Source organism: Plectropomus leopardus, chromosome 7 (assembly GCF_026936395.1).
Source record: "Plectropomus leopardus strain MGB_pleo_1.0 chromosome 7, ASM2693639v1, whole genome shotgun sequence".
Taxonomy (NCBI): domain Eukaryota; kingdom Metazoa; phylum Chordata; class Actinopteri; order Perciformes; family Serranidae; genus Plectropomus; species Plectropomus leopardus.
The window spans coordinates 21,436,735-21,457,702 of record NC_142182.1 but is presented as its reverse complement, the minus strand read 5'-3'; the positions used below and the strand labels follow the sequence as shown (position 1 = coordinate 21,457,702).

The 20,968-nt window shown below is 39.4% G+C and overlaps 1 protein-coding gene across 8 annotated transcripts in view; it reads right to left on the bottom strand.

Annotated features, from left to right (window-relative positions):
* cep290 (centrosomal protein 290) overlaps positions 1-20,968 on the bottom strand; it is a 109,440-nt gene that overhangs the window by 66,959 nt on the left and 21,513 nt on the right. For 6 of the 8 annotated variants that reach the window (XM_088080189.1, XM_088080186.1, XM_088080188.1 and 3 more), the window contains 21 exons: positions 20,469-20,642; positions 20,234-20,345; positions 18,236-18,441; positions 17,910-18,061; positions 17,441-17,552; positions 16,196-16,651; positions 15,903-16,067; positions 15,551-15,658; positions 15,303-15,437; positions 14,947-15,216; positions 13,847-13,954; positions 13,377-13,576; positions 10,771-10,984; positions 10,014-10,151; positions 9,034-9,255; positions 8,445-8,567; positions 7,590-7,732; positions 6,019-6,174; positions 4,746-4,869; positions 1,028-1,828; positions 583-717 (listed from right to left, as the gene is read on the bottom strand). In XM_088080189.1, coding sequence (XP_087936315.1) covers positions 583-717; positions 1,028-1,828; positions 4,746-4,869; positions 6,019-6,174; positions 7,590-7,732; positions 8,445-8,567; positions 9,034-9,255; positions 10,014-10,151; positions 10,771-10,984; positions 13,377-13,576; positions 13,847-13,954; positions 14,947-15,216; positions 15,303-15,437; positions 15,551-15,658; positions 15,903-16,067; positions 16,196-16,651; positions 17,441-17,552; positions 17,910-18,061; positions 18,236-18,441; positions 20,234-20,345; positions 20,469-20,642 — 4,254 coding nt within the window. The remainder of the gene's footprint in view (positions 1-582; positions 718-1,027; positions 1,829-4,745; positions 4,870-6,018; positions 6,175-7,589; positions 7,733-8,444; positions 8,568-9,033; positions 9,256-10,013; positions 10,152-10,770; positions 10,985-13,376; positions 13,577-13,846; positions 13,955-14,946; positions 15,217-15,302; positions 15,438-15,550; positions 15,659-15,902; positions 16,068-16,195; positions 16,652-17,440; positions 17,553-17,909; positions 18,062-18,235; positions 18,442-20,233; positions 20,346-20,468; positions 20,643-20,968) is intronic. The other 2 variants (XM_088080192.1, XM_088080193.1) reach the window with 2 other exon arrangements.

Below are 20,968 nucleotides of genomic sequence, written 5' to 3'. Positions count from 1 at the left end.
GCTTAACCATTTTTGTAAGTATGCTTTTTGCCTTTCTTGCTAAGAGTTAAATGAGAGGATTGATACCATCCCTGTATCTAAATATGAATCTCAGCTCACAAGAGGACAAACGTATGTGAAAAATGTAAATAAAGGGCTAAAGCCAACATGAAGTGAAGTCGAAACAAACTTGTTATATGAGGTAAGATTGCTTTTCGTCTGCCATTGAGCTGCCATTAGCAGAAAAGTTTCCTGGTGGTTTGTGTTGTTGTTCTGCATGGTAAATACACTTGACTAAGTGGCTAACCAACGCCATAAACCAAGTCTTCTTGTTTCCCATTTTGAAAAATGACAACAAACAACCGCCATCTGCTGGTATGAAGGGATATCCCCTCTAACGCAAGCACAGAGCATAATTGCTGATTGGCAGTCGGTTTGGTCTGTTCAGATGCAACTTTTTGGATGAGACGAAGCAACTAGACTTTTTAACTAGTAAGTAGTTCTCTGATGTTGGTTTGGTGTATCTGGGCCTTTATAAGAAACACCAATATCAAACAATGGCATAGCACTGACCAACTACTTCTTAATGGAGGTTATGTATACCTTGAGTCTTGGTAAATCTTTGTTGGTCTGCTCCAGCTGGAAACGAAGCTCAAGGTTCTCAGAGGCCAGCTTGAGGTTTTCTTTTTGGAGGTCTTGATCTCTCTGTGAGGGAGTACCAGTCCCTCGTCCTGAAGTCTACCGGATGTAAAAGACACTATATCAGCAAGGTGAATTTAATAAAAAAATGTGGCAGGTATAAACACTGCTGTGAAGGAAAAAAACTGAATCTTGAAGCCCTAAGGGATTGTAGAGGAAGAGCTTTATTTGAAAAAGTCTTGTTTTAGGGTCCTGGATCTGTCTCTGCCTACACACGACTACGGAGAGAAAACAACACACTAACAAGCCACTTACACTGACTTTTTATTAAAAAGTCGCTCTGCCACATCTACCGTTAAGCTATCACAGCACTACCACTACACTGGGGGACAACAGAAGCTCGAAGTACCTTCAGATATCTAAGGGATCTGCTCCCTCGCTTTCGTACATGAACATCCTGTTCTTTACTGATTGACTTCTCTGCTTGATTTCTCAGTGTGGAGCCGAAGTCCACATCTGGCTCTGCTGAGCAGGACTGTTCTGGATTATCTTCTGCTTCCTCCTTTGTACTGCCAGTCACTTCATCTCTCAGCTTGTCTTGTTCCTCAGACTCCTCTGGCTTCTCTTCCCAGATCCCCACATCATTATCATTATCTGTACCCTCTCGATCATGTTGCTCACCAACACCTTCTTCATTCACAGTTTCAGAGCCACTTGCTGCTACAGCTGGCTCAGAAGATGACATAGCTGATCCTGGTCTTTCTGATGGATTTTCAGGCTCGGGCTCACTTTTTATTGTTGCCTGTGTTTCTTCCCTTTCTTCACTGACATCTAATTCACCTGTGATGTCTTGTGTACTTTTTAAAATATCTGCTTCTATCTCATTGGTGTCGACATCTTCCCCTCCAGTTTTGTCTGCTGTTGTGTTTTCAGCAACATCTGGACTCAACTGCTCTTGTTCTGTTAGAACATCCTCTGCTCCCACAATGCTGGTTTGAGTTTCTTTGGCTACCTGGCTTAGCTTTGGCTCCCTCTGTTGGTCAGCAGTGTCTTCAACAGTTAAAGAGCTAACAGAGCGGCTGTAGTACACAGCAGGATGGGGTGCTGCATTCCCTTCGCGTGACCCATCGACAACATCAAATGTGAGAGAACAAATCCCTCTGGAAGTCCAGGAGGAGGAGCTTTTAGCCTTCACAGGCATTGAATCAGACTAAATCCAGTGAAGAAGATACATAAAGAAAAAGAGTAAAGAATGATGAATAGAGGGATAAAAGAAAAACACATTTTGCTCCTCAAAATAGAACAGACACACATGATACAGAGATGGAAAAATGCCTTGTTCAGTACATGTAGTGATATTTACTGTGGACTGTACATCCTGCAATGCATATGATATATTGTATATAATATACACTACATGGACAAAGGTATTGGGCCACACCTCTTAATCGCTGAATTCAGGTGTTTCATTCGGTCCCATTGCCACAGGTGTATAAAATCAAGCACCTAGCCATGCAATCTGCCTTTACAAACATTTTTGAAAGAAGGGATCGTTCTAAAGAGCTCACTGAATTCGAGTGTGGTATTGTAATAGGATGCCACTGTTGCAACAAGTCGGTTTGTGAAATTTCTTCCCTCCTAGATATTCCACAATCAACTGTATGTGGTATTTTTATAAATAGGAAGCATTTAGGCACCACAAACAACACAGCCACAAAGTGGCAGGCCACATTAAGTTACAGTGCAGGGTCGCCAAGTGCTGAGGCACACAGAGCGTAAAAGTTGCAGACGCTCTGCCGACTCAATAAATCAAACCTCCTGTGGCATTAGCATCAGTACAAAAACTGTGCACTGGGAGCTTCATGGCATGGGTTTCCATGGCTGAGCAGTTGCATGCAAGCCTTACATCACCAAGCACAATGCCAAGCATCGGAGGGAGTGGTGTAAAGGACACCGCCACTGGACTGTGGAGCAGTGGAAATGTGTTCTGTGGAGTGACAAATCAAGCTTTTCCAGCTGGCAGTCTGATAGATGAGTCTGGGTTTGGCAAATGCCAGGAGAACATTACTTGCCTGACTGCATTGTGCCAACTGTAAAGTTGGGTGGAGGGATAATGCTTCGGGGTTGTTTTTCTGGGGTTGGCCAAGGCCCATTGGTTCCACTGAAGGGAAATCTTAATGCTTCAGCTTACCAAGACATATTGGACAGATCTATGCATCCAACTTTGTGGGAACAGTGTGGGAAAGGCCCTTTTCTGTTCCAGCATGACTGTGCCCCAATTCACAAAGCAAAGTCCATAAAGGCATGGTTGGATGGGTTTGGTGTGGAAGACTGGCCCACACAGAGCACTGACCTCCACCCTATCAAACACCTTTGGGATGAAATAGAACGGAGATTGTGAGCCAGGCGCTCTCGTCAAACATCAGTGTCTGACCTCAAAAATGCTCGCCTGGATGAATGGGCAAAAATTCCCACAGATACACTCCAAAAATCTTGTGGAAAGCCTTCCCAGAAGAGTGGAAGCTGTTATAGCTACAAAGGGAGTACCAACTCCATATTAATGCCTATGCATTTAGAATGGGATATCATAGAAGCTCCTGTAGATGTAATGTGTAGGTGGCCCAATACTTTTATCCATAAAGTATATACATATAGAATTTATATATTATTTTTTTCTTTCTTTCAATTAATTGATGCATCATTCAAAGCATATAACATTCTTCCACCTGAGAACTATTTTAAAAGTAAGCCTGTTCTTAACATAGCAGCATGCAGAGAAACTGATGCATGTTTTTATTACTAGCAGGTTGGTGTAATACCCTCTTCACCTGGTCTTCAACAGAGATTTATTTATTTATTATTATAAATACAGTTTTCTTTATATTTCCCCGTATTTTTTTTTAGAATTATTAACTTTTAATAATATCGCTCTCTTTTTAAAAACTAATTTTAAGATAATTTTCTTGTCGCCTTTAATGTAAAATGTGCTGAATGCAGCATCAGAAAACCGATGTAGTTCCAGGTTTCAAAGGGTTAATATAAAATACACAACAACGATGCAAGACTAACTTTTACCCATAAATCTTTTTGCAATCTTGTTAGTAAACTAGCACTTCTTCCTGTGCAGCACCTGTCCATAACTGCGAGGCGAACTAGTTAGCTCATAGTTATATACCATGAAACCTATTAGTCAGTTAGCTGGGTTGCATTCATGTGAGCCACAATGGATCGTCCTGGAACTTTTCACACAAGAGACTCTGAAAACTGTCTCCCTCAACATCAAACATGTATAAAGATGTGAATCTGCCAATGATTCTTATTTTAATAGCTTAGTATTACTTGTACTGTTTAATACGCAAGTCAATTTTATACAATATTTGCAGTAGGAGGTCCCTGCTCCATCTCTCTTTTAGCTAAGGGGTCTTTGGACTGGAAAATGTTGAACACCCCTGGCATTGCATCCTCTGACATTTCTGACTTTTTATCTTGTTATCACCTACATGAGCCCTTAGGTCCTCTGATGTTGGTGGTTTAACACTTCCTAAAGTATCCAATAAACAAATAGTAAAACTGCTTCCATCTAATATGCCCCAGAATATTAAATATCCTGCCCAGTTATATTACACACACAAGCTCTGTTGACATCTTTAAAAATCTGCTGAGGACCTATTGATTCAGTATTTCTTTATCTTTCTCTAGTACCATTTTTATCACCTTTACTTCTCTGCTTTTTCATTGGAACTTTTTTTTCTATTTTTATGAACAGAAATATCTGATCTTTATCTTTGTCGTCTTTAATATCATACTGCAAAGCACTAATTATAAAACGGACCCCCAAAAATGTGAAAATTATCCATCATTAGTCCAAGGAGCCAAAGGTCACGTGAATGAATACCTAACATTTTTCAATCTTACACTATATAAAACATATTATCTCACTTGAAAGGCTGAAATCAAAGATTTGTTTAATAAATGTCTTCTGTGGTTAACAAATCCCTAAGATAAAAAAATGTCCAGCTCTATGTGTTCCAGCATATATTTATGTTACAGTGTGAATTACCTGGATATATCTGACAAAGTCTTTCACATTAATTACAGTCATCATCTGCATGTGGATGAGCACTCACAGAGGGTCTTGATGGAGGCTCTTTGGATATCTGGTTCTCTAAGGAGTGCACTCTCTCCTCCAGGTAGCGGTTCATCACAGTCAGATTCTCAATGGCATCATCACGAGGTAAAGCCTGGTGCTGTCTGCAAGTTCAAATATTGCATTTTTGTAAAAAGACTTGGGAGGAGTTCAACAGTCTAGACTCTAGAGAATGACACAGCTGAAGGGTTTATTCCACTGACATATGTTTGATCATCATAAATATTAGTTACCCATACAGGTGTGCATGTTGGACAATTCAAAAAGGATCAAGTTTTTTTTTTCCACTGTTGACTTCTGTACATATTTTTTTCTGAAATAAGGTCCCATTTAGGTCTGGCAAAAGGGTAGGGATTACGCCTCTCTATTAGCTTAAAAAAATTCGGCATCAGTCATTCTCTTCATCAGGAAAATTATGTTAAATTCCTGCATTAATACTTCTGTAATTTATGCATGTGATTTTACAATTTCTCGGCTCACAAAATGATCCAATTATTTCTAATAATGGTGACAACAGATTGTATAATATATTGAAAATATTAACACTGCAGAATGCCATGAAATTTAGATATAAGATCAAATTTCATGGTCATAAATATCTGTCGTTGTGGCTCAGATTGGAATGATCACCAGTTACATGGATAATTCTTTAGGGCTTTAAGTTGAGGCTGTAATCAGCTAAATGCAACATTAACACTGTAAAAAAAGCCTGATGTACTGACAATCCTAAATTTGAAACTATAACACTCAATGGCTTCTGTACTGAGTTGATCTATGAACACTACTACTTGTTCAGAATTTTTTCCATCTAGCCTAAAGGTTGTAAACTGAAGCCAACTGAATGCCCCTTCCTGTCCAGGTGGCCTTCAAGTCTCATAAAAAACCAAAAGGCTCTCTCTAGAGCCAGTGCTTGGTTTCTCCATTCTGGGCCATTGTAGAAACATGTCAGTGCTGCGTGGAGGGCTCCATGGAAGAGGAACAGCAGCCTATGTTGACATTAAGGGCTCATTCTACGCTAACAAAGACATGAATATAAGTTTCAGGTGATTATACACTAATGAAAACATAGTTATAAATATTATGTTCAATTTCTGCCAACAGACCCCCCTGAAAGTCTACACACTAGACCTTAAATTGTCTAGATTGACGTAGGTGAACGCACTGTGACTTTGTAATATCTTAAAAAATATCTTTGTTCAAAATGCCCTAATTTAAGTATCTTGTTTAGGCTAATCTTAAAGACTGCTACATACTTTATGGTGAGGATCTGTGCCTCCAGGTCTGAGTTCTTCTTCTTCAGCTCTTCCATCTCCTTCTCCATTTCAGTGGACCGCACTCCCACCACCTGATCAGCAGTCACACCTCGACCCTTCAGCTTTCTCTGTAGCACACTTTTCTCTTGCTCCAGTCTGCATGCAAAATAAAGCACAGAATGGAAACAGAAGGGCTAGAGATGTAAAAACTTACTAGATTTGACATTTTCAAATTTGAAAGTTGCAGTAACCTTTCATAGTCAGACAGAATTCAGACACATTTAAAATTTCCTGATCGAATAAAATAGTAAAGTACACTGGTTTGTGTGTACTAACTTCCAAAAGGGTGGTCAACATCAGTACAAAGTGTATAGTTTACAGCACTGACTGAGCTACCAGGCACCCAACGCAAAAAAAAATAAAAAATAAAAACAAAGGGATGTAATGAACTTTGGGTGAGACACTTAGGAATTGTCAGATAATACAAATAGCTGTATACATGATAAATCAATTAGTTGTTTAACTGAAAATAAATCTGCCACCATTCTGATAAAAAATTGTTTGTTTTAGTATGTCTTCAAGTAAAAGACCCAAAATGATATTGTCCCTTTTTGTTTGTTTGTTTAAAATAAAAACAAACTGAATATCTTTTTAATTGTGGGTCAGGAATTTGAAGATTTCACCGCCGTTGGGCCTTTGTACCTGTAATTTTTCTTTTGTTGACAAAGCGATTAAAAGTTATTTCTCACAGTGTGATGACAATATGAGATACACAAATAACTAAACACAGTGCAAATTATCCACATTGCCAAGTTCCATTTTTGTAAAACAAACGTGTAGAGGCCCAATGACTTTCTGTTAAGTTGTGTCCATTGCCACGCCACATAATAAAAACTTATCCAGACAGAAAATGTAGGGGGCCAATGTTAAGTACATGATACATAAACCCCAAATTTGATGCTAGTGCTAACTGTCTTGGCTAGCCCTGTACTATGACCAACATATAATGTTAGAAAGCCGCTGGGCAATCTTTAAGCCATTTTATGGTCTTTCATTTGGTTCACAAGGTTTGTTGTACAATATTAGGTGTTGAGAAACTAATTTGAGGTTCCCCAATTTGGCAGCAAGCTAGCTATGATCTTGAGGTGTTAGCATGAGTTGGAAAAAGGAATGAATCGGTCAAAGACAAACGTGCAGTAAAATCTACTGATATGAGGTCTAACTTTTTTTCCTGCAAGAATGCTTCGCAGGTTTGTAAACATTTATATGAAAATCAGGTTTCATAAATTTCCATACCAATTTTTTTTTGGACAAAAATCTGTGCTTGGTGAGAAATGGCTTTAAATACTAAAATTATCTGTAGAGTCACGAAAAACCAAAATGATCAAAATATTCCTTGCTTGCAGCCCTGATTTTTATCATTATTTCATGTTTGCAAACTTCTGTCCCTCATGCTGTCATCTGGACCCAGATGTTCCAAGTAGCTTATTGCAGTTTTGAAGTCATTCTTCATGTTAAGAGCAAGATCGAGGAATACTGAGCAAATATTTCAGTATAATGTACATACTGACCTTGCATAGAGGTCTTTAAGAGTGGTGAGCTGTTTCGACAGTGATTCATTCTCTCGTTCCTTCTCCTTCAATGACTGCTTCACCTTTTCCATCTTGGCCTGCCATTTCTTGCCCTCCTCCCAACGCACTATTTCACCTTTCGTCTGCAAGTAAAAAAAACAAGTCACACATCAAGTTGTCATGTACGGAAGCCCTAAGCGGACGTGTTTTTTTTTTTTACAAGCCGTTTTCTCGATATAACAAGATATTATCTCGTTATCTCGAGAAAATGAACTTTGTTTTCCCGAGATATTAAGTCGTTATCTCGAGAAAACAAACTTTGTTTTTTTTTTTAACTTTATTGAATGAACGTCAGAAGAAGAAGTGGCGGGTGGATGATGTGACAGCAGGTGCCGTGCGGTGCTCAGCACGGACAAATGCGCAAGGTAAGATGATTATTACAGGAACACATCATCCAAATTCATCAGTAATCATAACTAGATTATTATACTGTTGCTCCGGTGCTTTTAGTGCGTGCAGGGCGAGAACCTGCACACATTTGTCCGCTGAACACCGCACGGCACCTGCTGTCACATCATCCACCCGCCGCTTCTTCTTCTGACGTTCATTCAATAAAGTTTAAAAAAACAAAGTTCGTTTTCTCGAGATAACGACTTAATATCTCGGGAAAACAAAGTTCGTTTTCTCGAGATAACGAGATAATATCTCAGGAAAACAAACTCTGTTTTCTCGAGATAACGAGATAATATCTTGTTATGAGAACGGCTTGTTAAAAAAAAAAAAAACACGTCCGCTTAGGGCTTCCGTAGTCATGCAAACAAATGACCTCACTAATATCCACATTGTTGCCCAAACCTTATCATGACCATCCTTAACATTCGTCATTTCTGCTCTTTTCTCCAAGTCAGACTCGAGCTTCCTGATCCTCTTCTGCAGATTCTCAATGGTGGGCCCCTTCACATCTGGTTCTGGTTGATTCTGAACAGCAAATAAAAAAGACATCCAAATGGCACCTCACTTGTCTAGATAGTGTAGGCACAAACACTGCAAAGGTTAGAATCACAACCCATGGCATCATGTTAAGGATATGAGAAGAAAGAGATGAAGCCAAAGCCCTGTGACACCTCTGCGGGAGTTTACCATAAATCTGAGAAGAATGTAACATCCTGCTGTTGATGTACTCCTCATTATATCTTAACTTACAGCAGAGCAGGGTTTGCGTGTCTTACATGTTACTGTTTCATGACATTTCAGGGTCTAAACGTCCTGCTATGTGTTTACACGATGTCCTGATATTGGCTGTCATGAGGCTGTTGAGTTTATTACACTAAAGCTTATATAACAGCAACAGCGATAAGCTGCAGATCAAAATCAATCCAAGCAGCATACTTCCTTACAAATCACTAGCTTGTTGTGTAATTCCACTCTCCTTAGAAATACTAACCTGAAGGGCACTGCTGAGCCTTTTGTTTTGCTGCCTGAGCTCCTGGATTTCCTGCTCTCTCTCCTCCCTCTCAGTCTGCAGGCGTCTCTGGGTTTTCAGACTCTTCTGAAGGTCCTGGTTCAGGCCATCCACTTCCTCTTTCAGGGTATTCTCCCGGCCTCTGGCTGCTTTAGTGGACTCCTTTGCAGCTTTAAGTTCTTCACTGAGTTCTTGCACACGCACCTTTATCAGAAGAAGGATTTTTCAATTTAGAGTATTAGGGATATTCTGTAGTTTTCTTATTGAAAGCAAATCTTACAGAAAACATAAAAGAATTGATGCTACAAACAAATATTGTCTGTGTATTAAAAGATAATGATGTCAACCAGTCAATGAAAAATCAATTCTTCCATACAACAAACACAGACATAATACTTTGTATCAGTCTGCAGCTTTCAATGGTCCTCTGCAAATGCATTAGTAGTTACTCCTTTTTTCAGTAACATTTACTAAAGACTACTGTACCCAGCTGTTTTTGAAAAAAAAAGGGCAGGCACCTAATAGGTCAACATATACAATATCAATCATATCATATCAGTAAATGTATATCTATCTATCTATATATATATACTATATATTGACCCCATAGGTGCCTGCCCTTTTCGTACATATATGGTGCAGCATGCAGGCTTTGTTAATCTTTATTTAACCAATAGATATGTGCAAGTATAAAGTATTCAGTTTCAGTGTCTGGTTTAGAAATTTCTTACATAACAAATTAACTTTCGTGCAGAGGAAATCAACTCACTGACAAATAAAAATTAAAAGACTGTTAAATTAAATAAGAGAAAAAAAGGCCAATTAAGCTCACAAATTCAAAATCAAGACTATTTAAGGACATTTAAAGCCTAATATATACAGAATTGAATTTAAGACATTTTAAGGACCTGCAGACACCACAATAAAAAACAATTGTGTTGTTATGATAAAGGGAGTCCCACCTTAAGCTCTTTGGTGTGTTTGTCGACCAACATCTGTACATTGAGACTCTCCTCTTTCTGTGCAGCGCTGGCTATGACTTGCTGCTCTGCAGCAGATGTCAGCTCTGCCCGCAGCTCCAGGAGAGCCTTACTGAGAGCCTGAGAACACAGGGAACAAAGAGGTGTCAGCTATAATAAATATGACAAGTGAAGATGTCAGACCTCATTTTAGTTAATGCATCATTGTTCATTTCTTCATTGTCTACTTCCTAACACTTATTCTTAGTATGAACTTAACAAAAAGCATCTTCTTCCTGTATGTGGTGAACAAACACAAAACTTAGCTGTAGTTCTGACAAAATAACAAAATAAAAATAATCAGTATGTATCATCAAAAATGCTTGGGGCACTTTTAGTAATCCTAAAACTAATACCACAATCAGCTTACCTGTTAAGCAGCTAAAAGGTGAAAAAGCAGTATTTATTTGACTTAATTCAAGTTTCAGTAGCAGCATACATTGGATGAACAGCAGGAAAATATCCATGTCATCAGTCCATCACACAGAATTTACAACAGTCAGTCCACCCATGAGGCACATCCTAGGACGTGATGGGAACAGAATTACGGGGGAAGTGCAAAGAGCAGCACTTCATCAACATCATTTTCCTGATATCAACCAGGGAATTTTAGCAAAGAAACAGGACTAATGCCTTTATGTTGCTCACCACTATTTGATGGACCAAAAAAAAAGATACACTTATGTGGTGAAAGAACAACCTTGAGCTGTTTCTCTTTCTGGGTTAGCTGCGCCTTCAGTCGTTCTACCAGGTTTTTCATGGTGTTGGTGGGGGAGCGGACATTGGCCTCCTTCTGTGCTGCCAGCTCGGTTCGGAGGTAGTTCATCTCCTTCTCCATCTGGGCCATCTGGCTCCTCTGATCCTCGGTCTCAATGGTCAGAGCTTTCACCTGGGCAGCATGATACTCCTCCAGCCTGCAACAAATCCCTTCTGTTAGTTTCATAACATACACATTTCTTTGACTTTCATTATCAATTTAAAATACATTTGGCATGGCTTTTAATTCGAACCTGATAGCGAAGTAGAAAAGTAACTTATGGGGTTGGCAGGAGGTGTAGTCACGATTAGAGTAAATAAAAATCATACACATATAAAAGGAACATAATTTAAATGTTAACCTGTAGCTATCACAGGAAAATTTCCAGGTTTACAATGAGTTAAACACATAAAAGCTTATAAAGCCATGCCTTCTGTAAAAATATCAAAGGCGTCTAAAACTACTGAAACGACACGGTAAGACACAACAAGTAAAAACATAGTTTTTCCATACGCTCATCAATCTTGAGATTTTGGGCTATTTTTCTTCCATGTCTTCTATTAGACTAGCATTGAGCTCTGGAAAGCTACCTGATGTCTGCTACCGTGGAATTTACAACTGCTGAGATATACAATGAGTTTTTTAGGCAAACATCCGACCTAGCAAATCCTAAAGCAGTTTAGTATAATTAACCTGTAATATACCTTATGTCTCATTCAGCTTTTGTTGGCACTTAAGTGCTGACGCTAAGTCAACTTGCCCTTTGAAAGGTATTTTTAATGTTCTGCCCACCCTCAGTCATGCATGTTCTGGTGTGGCTGAAATTCACATGTCCCAGTGCACTACTGAACTCTTGAAAGCTTTCTTTAATCTACTTTTCTTTAGCCTCTTGTTATTAAACTTTTAACCCCTTGAATTTACCCTTAAGTTGCTTTAGGGTTGTTAAAATCATCTTATTCAACACTGTCTGACAGTACCAGCTTGTTCCATGTCTTCCTTAAAGCTATATGATGAAGTGTTGTACTATGTGAAATAATCAAAGCCATTAATCCATGATCCACAGTTAAAAGCAGATAATATGGAACCTTGTATTATGAATTCTACATTAAAGGGAACAAAGAAATCTGTTGTTGCATAGTGATATTTAAACTGTTGATTTATGGTATTTGAAATTTTCCAACGCCTTAAGTTCAGAGCATTTATTCAGGAGCTTTTTCAGGCTTTAGGGGTACCTCATGAAGGGTGCCAAACTGTACCCTGGACCTGAACTGTGCCCTGGACCTGAACTGTGCTCTGGTCTTGACTCCCGTGGGCTGTTGTACAAAACCTAAATAACGGATTAAGCCAGGATTTGGGGATTTTAGCCTGTTCCCGCCCAGCCTGACAGCCAGGCTTGTTTAATCCTGGTGCCTGATTTGTTCAGTCAGCTGTCATTCCGATCGGAAATAAATATGTTTTATAATTATGCCGTGGTCTTCTTGGCCTATGTATTTTTATTCATTTTTGCATTAAAATAGGCTTTCACGCTGTAACTGAGTAAAGTAGGCCTACTGTTATCATCTTCATTGTAAAGTTTAGGTAATGCGTGCGCCGTGAGTGAGATTCAAACCTGAGCCAATCAGTTACAAATCAGCAGTCTTGTACACACCACCACCTGTCCTCCTATTTATGACATTGTCAGACATTCAGTGAATGAATGAATGAAGGCCAATTACTGTCTAATATGAAAAACACAAAGCACAGGTAAAGAAACCCAAAGCCTCCAGCGCAGAGCAGACTTGTCAGTACAGAGAGCAGAGTTAACATTAGCACAGTTTTGACAGCAAACACGGTTAGGTTTTTGGATGTCAATCAGACCAATCCGAATAAACTCTAATATTGTAGCAGATATTACTTTAAGTTTCACAACAATTTACACAGTGTCAGCCACTGCCAGTTAGCCTACAAGCTAAGAAAACAACATCAACAATAAAAGATGCTAACTACACTTTTCTACTAGCTCTGTTTGTCACCCATTTTGGTGCACAACAGACTTCTCATCTGAGGCTCAAACATGTATGACTCAATATCTCCAATGTTTCCTCTAATGCTAGTGCGAGGCATCCTGATGCATACTGCTCTTCCACTGTTCAAATGAGCACAAACAGAGCTGGAGAAAGGGAAACATACTGCGATATTGGGCGGGGCAGAGGTACAATCTAAAATTCTCAGTTGGGGAGAAAAAGTAGATCTGCTTCCAGCCCTTTTTTATGTGGGAAAACCATGTTACACAAACGCTGCTGGTAGTATAAGTTTAAGTTTAATTTTTTTGTTAATGTGTCTAGAGAGAGGCTTTCAAATGTAGCTTTAGGTTAGCCTCTGTATAAAAATGGAATTGTTAAAATCCTGTATGTTCACTTTTGATAATATTTGCATCAATCATTAATGCACTCACTCACATTAACGAAGATAAATAAAACATAAAGGATTCTGACTCCGTTTGAAAATTAATCTCTACATTTTACCACTGCCGAAACTTCAGAACTAAACTTTAATAAAAGGATAATCACTTTGACATCTCGTCAGTGTGTTTCTTCGCCAGTGTTTCCATGGTGGTCCTCTGTCGCTCCAGCTCAGCAGTGGCAAGCTTCAGCTTCTCTGTGACAGAGGACAGCGAGATGTCCTGTTCAGCCACTGTCTGCTCCAGCTCAGCCAGACGCTCCAAATGCTTGGTAGTTGGCACCCTGATAGTGGGCTTCTTCATTAATTCCTGGATAAAGAAAGAGTATTAAATAAGGAGGGAAATCTAAATTAGACTCAGAAAATGGGATGTTGTTTCATTAAACACTGATTGATCAAATGTTAAATGTTAGGTAATGTTCAGTACACCTAGAATGCAGTATGGGATGTAAGCCATGTAAAGGAGACACCTCTGGACATTAATGTGCATCTGACGTTTTGGAATAGACAGGCACCAAACCAAAGCATTTTTGGCATGAACAAAAACAGGCAACAATACAAGACATGGACATATGCGTACCATTGCCGTCTGTTTAAAGCGGTCCAGTGAGGTGTCCGAGTGCAAGTCCAACTTGTGATGCAGAGCTCTCAGCTCCTCCTGGTGTCTCTTTATCATCTCTTCCTGATCCTGGGATCAACAGGGTGTAGTTAAATGAAACAAAGAAATACTTTATTTGAGAATATTACATTTAGGATGGCAAATGATTTCCTTCAATAAAACAGTAACAATACTGAAGTAATAATCTTTGTTTGCTTTTAGTCCAGGAGTCATTGTGTATGTGAAGTCTCATGCTAAAACAATCTGTGTTATAATTAATTCAAAGTTCTGTCTTAACAAACAAATCAGTTCTGTTAACGTCTGCTACAATTAGTTAAGAACCTTTGAAAAATCAAGCCAAGTCTGTCCTTCAATGAGATGGAAAAAGTAACTTGGGTCTCCATTACAAAAAGATTGGACTATTGTGATTCCCTATATTTAGGCCTTTCATAGTCATCGATATCTTGCCTACAGATGGTTCAAAATGCAGCAGTAAGGATGGTGACTGGTACTATAAAGTGTATCCACATTACCCTAATATTCAATTCACCTAAAAATGTTTGACATTTTTGCTTTAAAAATTTTACTAATTGAACATTCGACTAGTTGCATCTCTACTGAAAATAAAATTGTTTTGTGTGTCTCATCTTGTGACTAAAACTAAAAGGTGACTGCTTTTCTGGTTGCTGCGCCACAACTGTGGCAACCAGTTGTCTTTAAAGCTAAAGACTATATGAGGAGATGTGATATGGAGTTATATTTCAAGTTTAATTATGAAGCCCATTGTCACAAATCACAATTTGCCTTAGAGGGCTTTACAGCACACGGCATCCCTCTGTCCTTAGACCCTCACGCTGACTAACGAAAAACTCCCCCCAAAAAAGACTGCTAATAAATATTTAATGTAAGTGCTGAAATCTATTTTTTCCACCACTTAAAGATTCAAGAAATTCATAAACCCTAAACTCCAACAGACCCTACAACTAGTCACTGCCAAAATGTTACTCACAAATTATTTAATGCCTCTTAAAAAGCACATAGGAAGAATATAAGAGACTGGATGCATCGTTGAATCACTGTACCTGTCTGGCTTGAGTCAGCTGGTTCTGGTATTTCTTTAGCACGTCCTCTTTTTTGTCAAGTCGACCCTGGAGGTCTTTGATGGTCTGGTGAGCCACCTTGAGAGCAGGCTGGTGGTCAGACTGGCCCTCTTCATGCTTGGCGAGGTCGGCCAGCAGGCGCTCTCTGTTTGCAGCAGCTGGAAGTCGAAGACGCAGCTCATTGATCACCTTATCCCTGGACACGATGTTCTGCTCTGCCTTCCACAGAGCTGCTTCTTTTTCTTTCAATTTCTGCATATGAGGGAATAAGAGTTTTAACAATGTGCTATCAACTGATATATAAGAAATACTGAATGTAGAAACACTGAACACTATACCTCATCTAAACTTTTGCAGGTGGCCTGCGTTTCCAAGATGGTGCGGAAATGCTCTCTGTTTTTACTCAAAGCAAACTCTAACTGATGAGCAAGAGGTAGACTCGGGTCTGGGAGTGATCCTGTACCATCCTCATACTGAAACCAATCAAAAATATATTAATACTTCAGAGCTGAAAGGACAGTCTGTTTCTGAATCATCATGTTTTACTTGCTGTTCATCTGAACAATTCCTTCTGTGAACAGTTTACCTTTTCTGCACTGCTTAAAATTTCACGCTGGTGCTTCTCGTACTGGTCCAATTGGCGCTCCAGTTCCACCTCTCGCTGATCGTATGCAAGCTGGCGTTCTTCTTGAAGCTTGATGTGGCAAAAAAAAAAGGTTTTTGACATTACCTTGATATTTTCCTTGAATATTATGATACTACTCTAACACTTATGTGCTCAAAAGCTCCTTCACAAATGAGGCAGTTAAAATTATGAGGTTTTTACAGCTACACTTTTCACCATTCTTTTAACTGAGATACTCTCACCACTATAATGCCTTTGCATATAACTGTAATGCTCTGATCATTTTTGGAAGTCTCAAGAGTTCTTCACTCACCATGTTTTGCTGCACAATATCCTCTTCTAGTGTGCGGATGGTCCGCTCCTGCTCTTCCACCAGGTTTCTCAGGTACCTGATCTCCTCCTTCTGGACAACCAGCTCCCTGCCTTTCCTCAGCTCCTGCAGACGAGCTTCCTCCATCTTCTTGTGCCACTCGGTTACCTGTTTGAGAGGTTGGAGTGGTTTTAAGCATTTGCAGATTCATTGTGGGCAGGATGTGACACAAATAAATGAAATCAGAAGAAAACAGACTCTTATTCAACTATTTTGAAACAGTTAAACAGACTGACCTTCTGGGCCCCTTTCACATCCTTCAGTGTTGAGATGAGCTCCTCCAGGCCTTTGAGTCTCAGCTCCAGTTCTTCTGCCCTGCCCTCTGCCCTCCTCCTCTCCTCCTCTGCCTTCTTCTTCTCCTCCTGGGCTTTTGCTCTGTCCTCCTGCAGGCTCACCATGGTCATGGAGAACTTTTCCTGCTGGGGAAGAGGCAGCGCTCCGGCAAACTGCCTACGCAGAGACTGGATGGTCTGCCGTAGGTGCTTGGAGCGATTTCTGCCCTCCTGGCGGGCGAGGAACAGAGTGCGCTCGCTGGCATCCAGCCGCTGTTCCGCACGCAGCTTGTATGCCTCCAGCTGTTGGATGTGAGAGGTGGCGGCCTCCAACTTGGCTAACGCAGATGACTCACTGAGCTGCAGAGCCACAATGTGTTGGTGGAGTTTTGCAATGAGGGCCTTCTCATCTGACTGTGACTGAGGGAAAAAGATGTGAAGACATGCTTTTAACTCACTGAAGTGCGTTACTGCCTGATACAAAACCTGGTTGTTTGTGTTTTGATTGATTGATTTGATAAATTTGAATGTACTTTTTACCATTCCAATATTAAGGGCTACTATACAAATGTTTGTACTATGATTTTGCTTTTTATCATTGTCTAGAGCATTGGAAAAACTTGAAAACTACTTTATTAACTTTATTTCTTTACATTCCCCATTTCATGCTGAAAGCAAAAACCTAAAAATTTCATGGATCAGTGTACAATACCAAAAACAATGACTAATTTTAAGTCTGCTATGAATACATAACTGTGACAGAAAGTGCAGTCAAAGGTATACTTATTCCACAAAATGACAATTTGTTTATCAATTACTTACCATGTGTTACCTTGAATTTGTGCCGAAAACTTTGTTTTAATTTTTTGTGAAGATAATTTTTTAGGGGCATTTCTCTTTATTTATAGGACAGTTTGAAAGAGACAGGAAAGGTAGGAGAGAGAAGGGGGAATGACACGCAGCAAATGGCCACGGGTCGGACTCGAAACCAGGTCGCTGCAGAAGCCTTACGTACTGTATATGGGCTTTTGTCACCTAAACTTGACATCTATAAAATATCAAATTTTTCACCAGTTAAGATTAGTCTGTAAAGATCATGAGCATGTTTGGGCCCTCAAAAAGGCAAGTCTTTCCGTGAAATAATAACAAAAGCAAGCATTTCAAAAAGGTCCTTACTGAAACCGCTTTTGCTGCTCAGGCCCTAATTACCTGATAGTCAAATATTTGTCTTCTCAAAGCTTCTACTTCCTTCTCTTTGGACTGCTGTCTGGCCTGGAGAGCAGATGCCTGCATCATGGCCACATCAGACACCTCTTGAAGCCTGTAAAAAAATAACAAAAAATAACACATATTACACTCTTTGCCTTCAATAGTAGAATGAGCCTTAATGCCTTTATTACCAACATTATAATCAACAGTACAAAAAAAATAAGCAAAATATAATAAAATATTAAATAAAAGCTGAGGAAATCATAACAGAGAAGCATTTTCAAGGAATGACACAACCATTGAACATATTAATTCACGACACTCGACACCGTGACCTCAAAAACCTTTATGTTGATATCAATTATTTCAGAAGTCATTTCAATATTGTGAATGAAAATTTTAATCAGACATACATCACATGATAAGAGCATAAATAATGAATCTCAGACCTGCACATTGCCAAACCTACCTAGAAACTTCAATGCGAAGCTCAGCCTCAGCCTTCTCCAACTCTGCAACCCTGGCTCTGTCAGCGTCGCTCACAGCTCTGCTGACACTGTCCGTCAGCTCATCTCTCAGCTCCCGCTCCACCCTCTGGGCTTCTACATTCAACTTGCTCAACTGCAGATAAGCAGAGGGACCGTTGCTTGAAAACGTGAACTGTATGGCATTTTACAAATAGCACAATTTATTAAAAAAATAAAATAAAATTGGTCACAAAGACATCCTATGCAACAGCAAGTCTCAGGAGCATGACAAGAAACAACTCATCTGTCATTTCCCTCAGCCTCATACCTCTGCAAACTTGGACTCCAGCTCTGAGTTACGTTCCTCCACCTGCCTCAGGGAGTTCCTCATGTGTTCATACATCTTGTGGGCGTGCTCGGCTCTCTGCCTCTCGTTCAGCTCCTTCATCTCCAGAGTAGTGATGCGCCTCGCTGCAGACACCATCTCTTTGTTGGCCATTGCCTTGTCGGCCTTATCCATGCTATTTTCGCCCCCTGATATAAAAGACAAAAACATTATTTGGGACGAGAGTTTGACATTAAGGGTGGAATCCACAAACTAGGATAACTCTCAGATTAATTAATCAGGATTCACTGCATTGCATGAATGCTATAACACTGGAATCAAACTAAAACGGTACATACTAATTTGCTACTTTAATAATATAACTGTTTTAGTACACAGCAGTGATTGTTCCTCTTACGATTTTTGCCAGCAGTCCTGGTTTGGACAAGGTTAAGCACAAGTTAATTAAAACCTGACCTATTCTTTTTGCAATCTGAGTCTTTCGATTAAGATTCAGTACTTCACTGCCATGTCAACATGACTCATTGGAAACTGTTTTGGTAAGCTCATTTGAAAAAACGGGGAAAAAAAGACAGTAATGGCATTTACATGTAAAGTACACTTAATAAAGTAAATAAACAGATAGATAATAACCATGCTCATAAAAGAATCATAAAAGTGTCAAACAAAAAAATGGATAAAAAAAAAAGTTCAACAAAGAAGAAATTACAAATGGCCCACTAGATAAAAGGCTTCAAGTGCATTATAAATGTTTTGCATTATTTTTTTTAAAGGATAACTTTTTTATTTTTTAACCCTATTTTCCCATGTTTTTGTGTATCAGTGACTAATGGGAACAACAATTTTGGTGCTGTAGCCAACAGCGGCAAAACTGTGTCAAAACAGCCATAAAAAGTAACCACTTGTCCACTAACAGTGCTTGATTTTGCCACTGACAGGCTCAGGCTGTGATTCTCAGTGCCTGACCACATTATGGAAAATATCTCTACAGGTGCTCTTTTGTGAGTTCATTTTTGTTTAACCAAAAACAGCTTCTCAATCACCAAACCCACCAGACTGATTTAAACAAACTCATTTTATAATTTTAAAACACACTTCGTTGAAAGTTGACAGAAACAAAATAAAACTCACATAAACTGTCTTGGTTGTTCTTTCCACTGTTCTAACAATCACCAACTCTGGCTTGGTAAAACAAACCCTTTATATATGGAGTCTGGTGGGTGTGAGGATTCCGTTTGTTAAAGAGTATGCCCTTTAACAAAGGTCTGTCTCTAAAGGAATCCTTACCATAATGTTATCAGACACTTCAATAATCTGAGTCTGTCAGAGGCAAAAACAAGCAAATGTAGTGGATGTTAATTGATGGGGCATAAATGCCCGAAGTGGTTACTTTGCAGTCTGATTTGCTGCAGCTTGCTGCAGCAGTCTCACTGAACACTAGATTATTTTTAAAATTTTATCACTATGACGCAAAACTGTCCAAATTGAAAATCACCAAAGGTAACCTTTAGCTTGTTGAGGGGCCTGCATGCTATGTTTGTAATGTTAAGGAGGTGAACAGCTTAAGCACATTGTCATAGGCATGTGATGATACCACAAGCCACAGCTCACATCAAATAAAGCGATACAATAGACATAAACAACTAAAACTTTTGGCCTTGTGGGGAGCCTGTGCCCTCAGCTGTGAAAAGTGGCGTCGCAATAACCAAGGAAATGTTTTGTTGATAAAAAATAATGGCAAGAACTTCAGTCGAGTAAAAGACTGAACATTTCCTTTTATGGTCCAGTCAGTCTGTGTTGACATACTATTTGATCATCAACAGATTCCTTCTTTCTGTGAGTCACAGAAAGTCTTAGTTTCTTTGCAGCCTGCAGTGTTTGGCATTAGAACACATAAAAAATATAACAGACTGTTCTGGTTGTCAGTTTATAGGTTTTAGAAAGAACTGAGCTAAATAAAATCAGCCATATATAGTTTACCAGTTGCATTGACGTTGTCCCATGCTTGTTCTAAAGTATTCAGTTTCTCCTTAGTGATCTTCATTTCTTCATTCATGGCTGAGATTTGCTCCCGTAAAGACTCATTCTCACTCTAAGAGACGGGAAAAAAAGGACAAATACAGGGTATGGTCATTCAACAGTTAAGAGGTAAAATTAATAATGGTGTGTGTATTGGAGGTTTAAATAAAATATTAGGGCAATTAAATTGTTCTACCTCCATATGTTCGAGGTTGGTGGTTCTCTGTATCAGGCGGCTGTCCCTCTGCAGCATGTCTCTGTATTTCACTGTTAGCTCTGTGAACTGTTTGTTAGCCCTCTCCAGGTCTGATGTGGGCACACTATCATCCAAGGCCTTCTGCAGTGCTGCTATCTTATATGCAGCCATTTCCTGATGACAAAACAAAAGACAGTGTCAGTAAAAGGCAGTTTTATGGTGGTAATGATGGCTAAACCCAAAAGCAACTTTTACTTGTGATTTTGAAAACAAAATCAGAGTATTTGGAAATCTGGGTATTATTACCACATTTCTGTCCATGATTTTTTGTAAATCCCCATTGGAGGCGAGACGTAAACGGGGTGTGAGTGGAGCATGACTGTCCCGTTTCCAATCCAAACTAACCCTGTCCTCTGTAAACATCTTAGCTGTCTGTCAGCTGTAGCTCCTGGAGAGCTGAGTGGACAGGGCTAACCTGCCATCAACAAGCTGTCTGACAG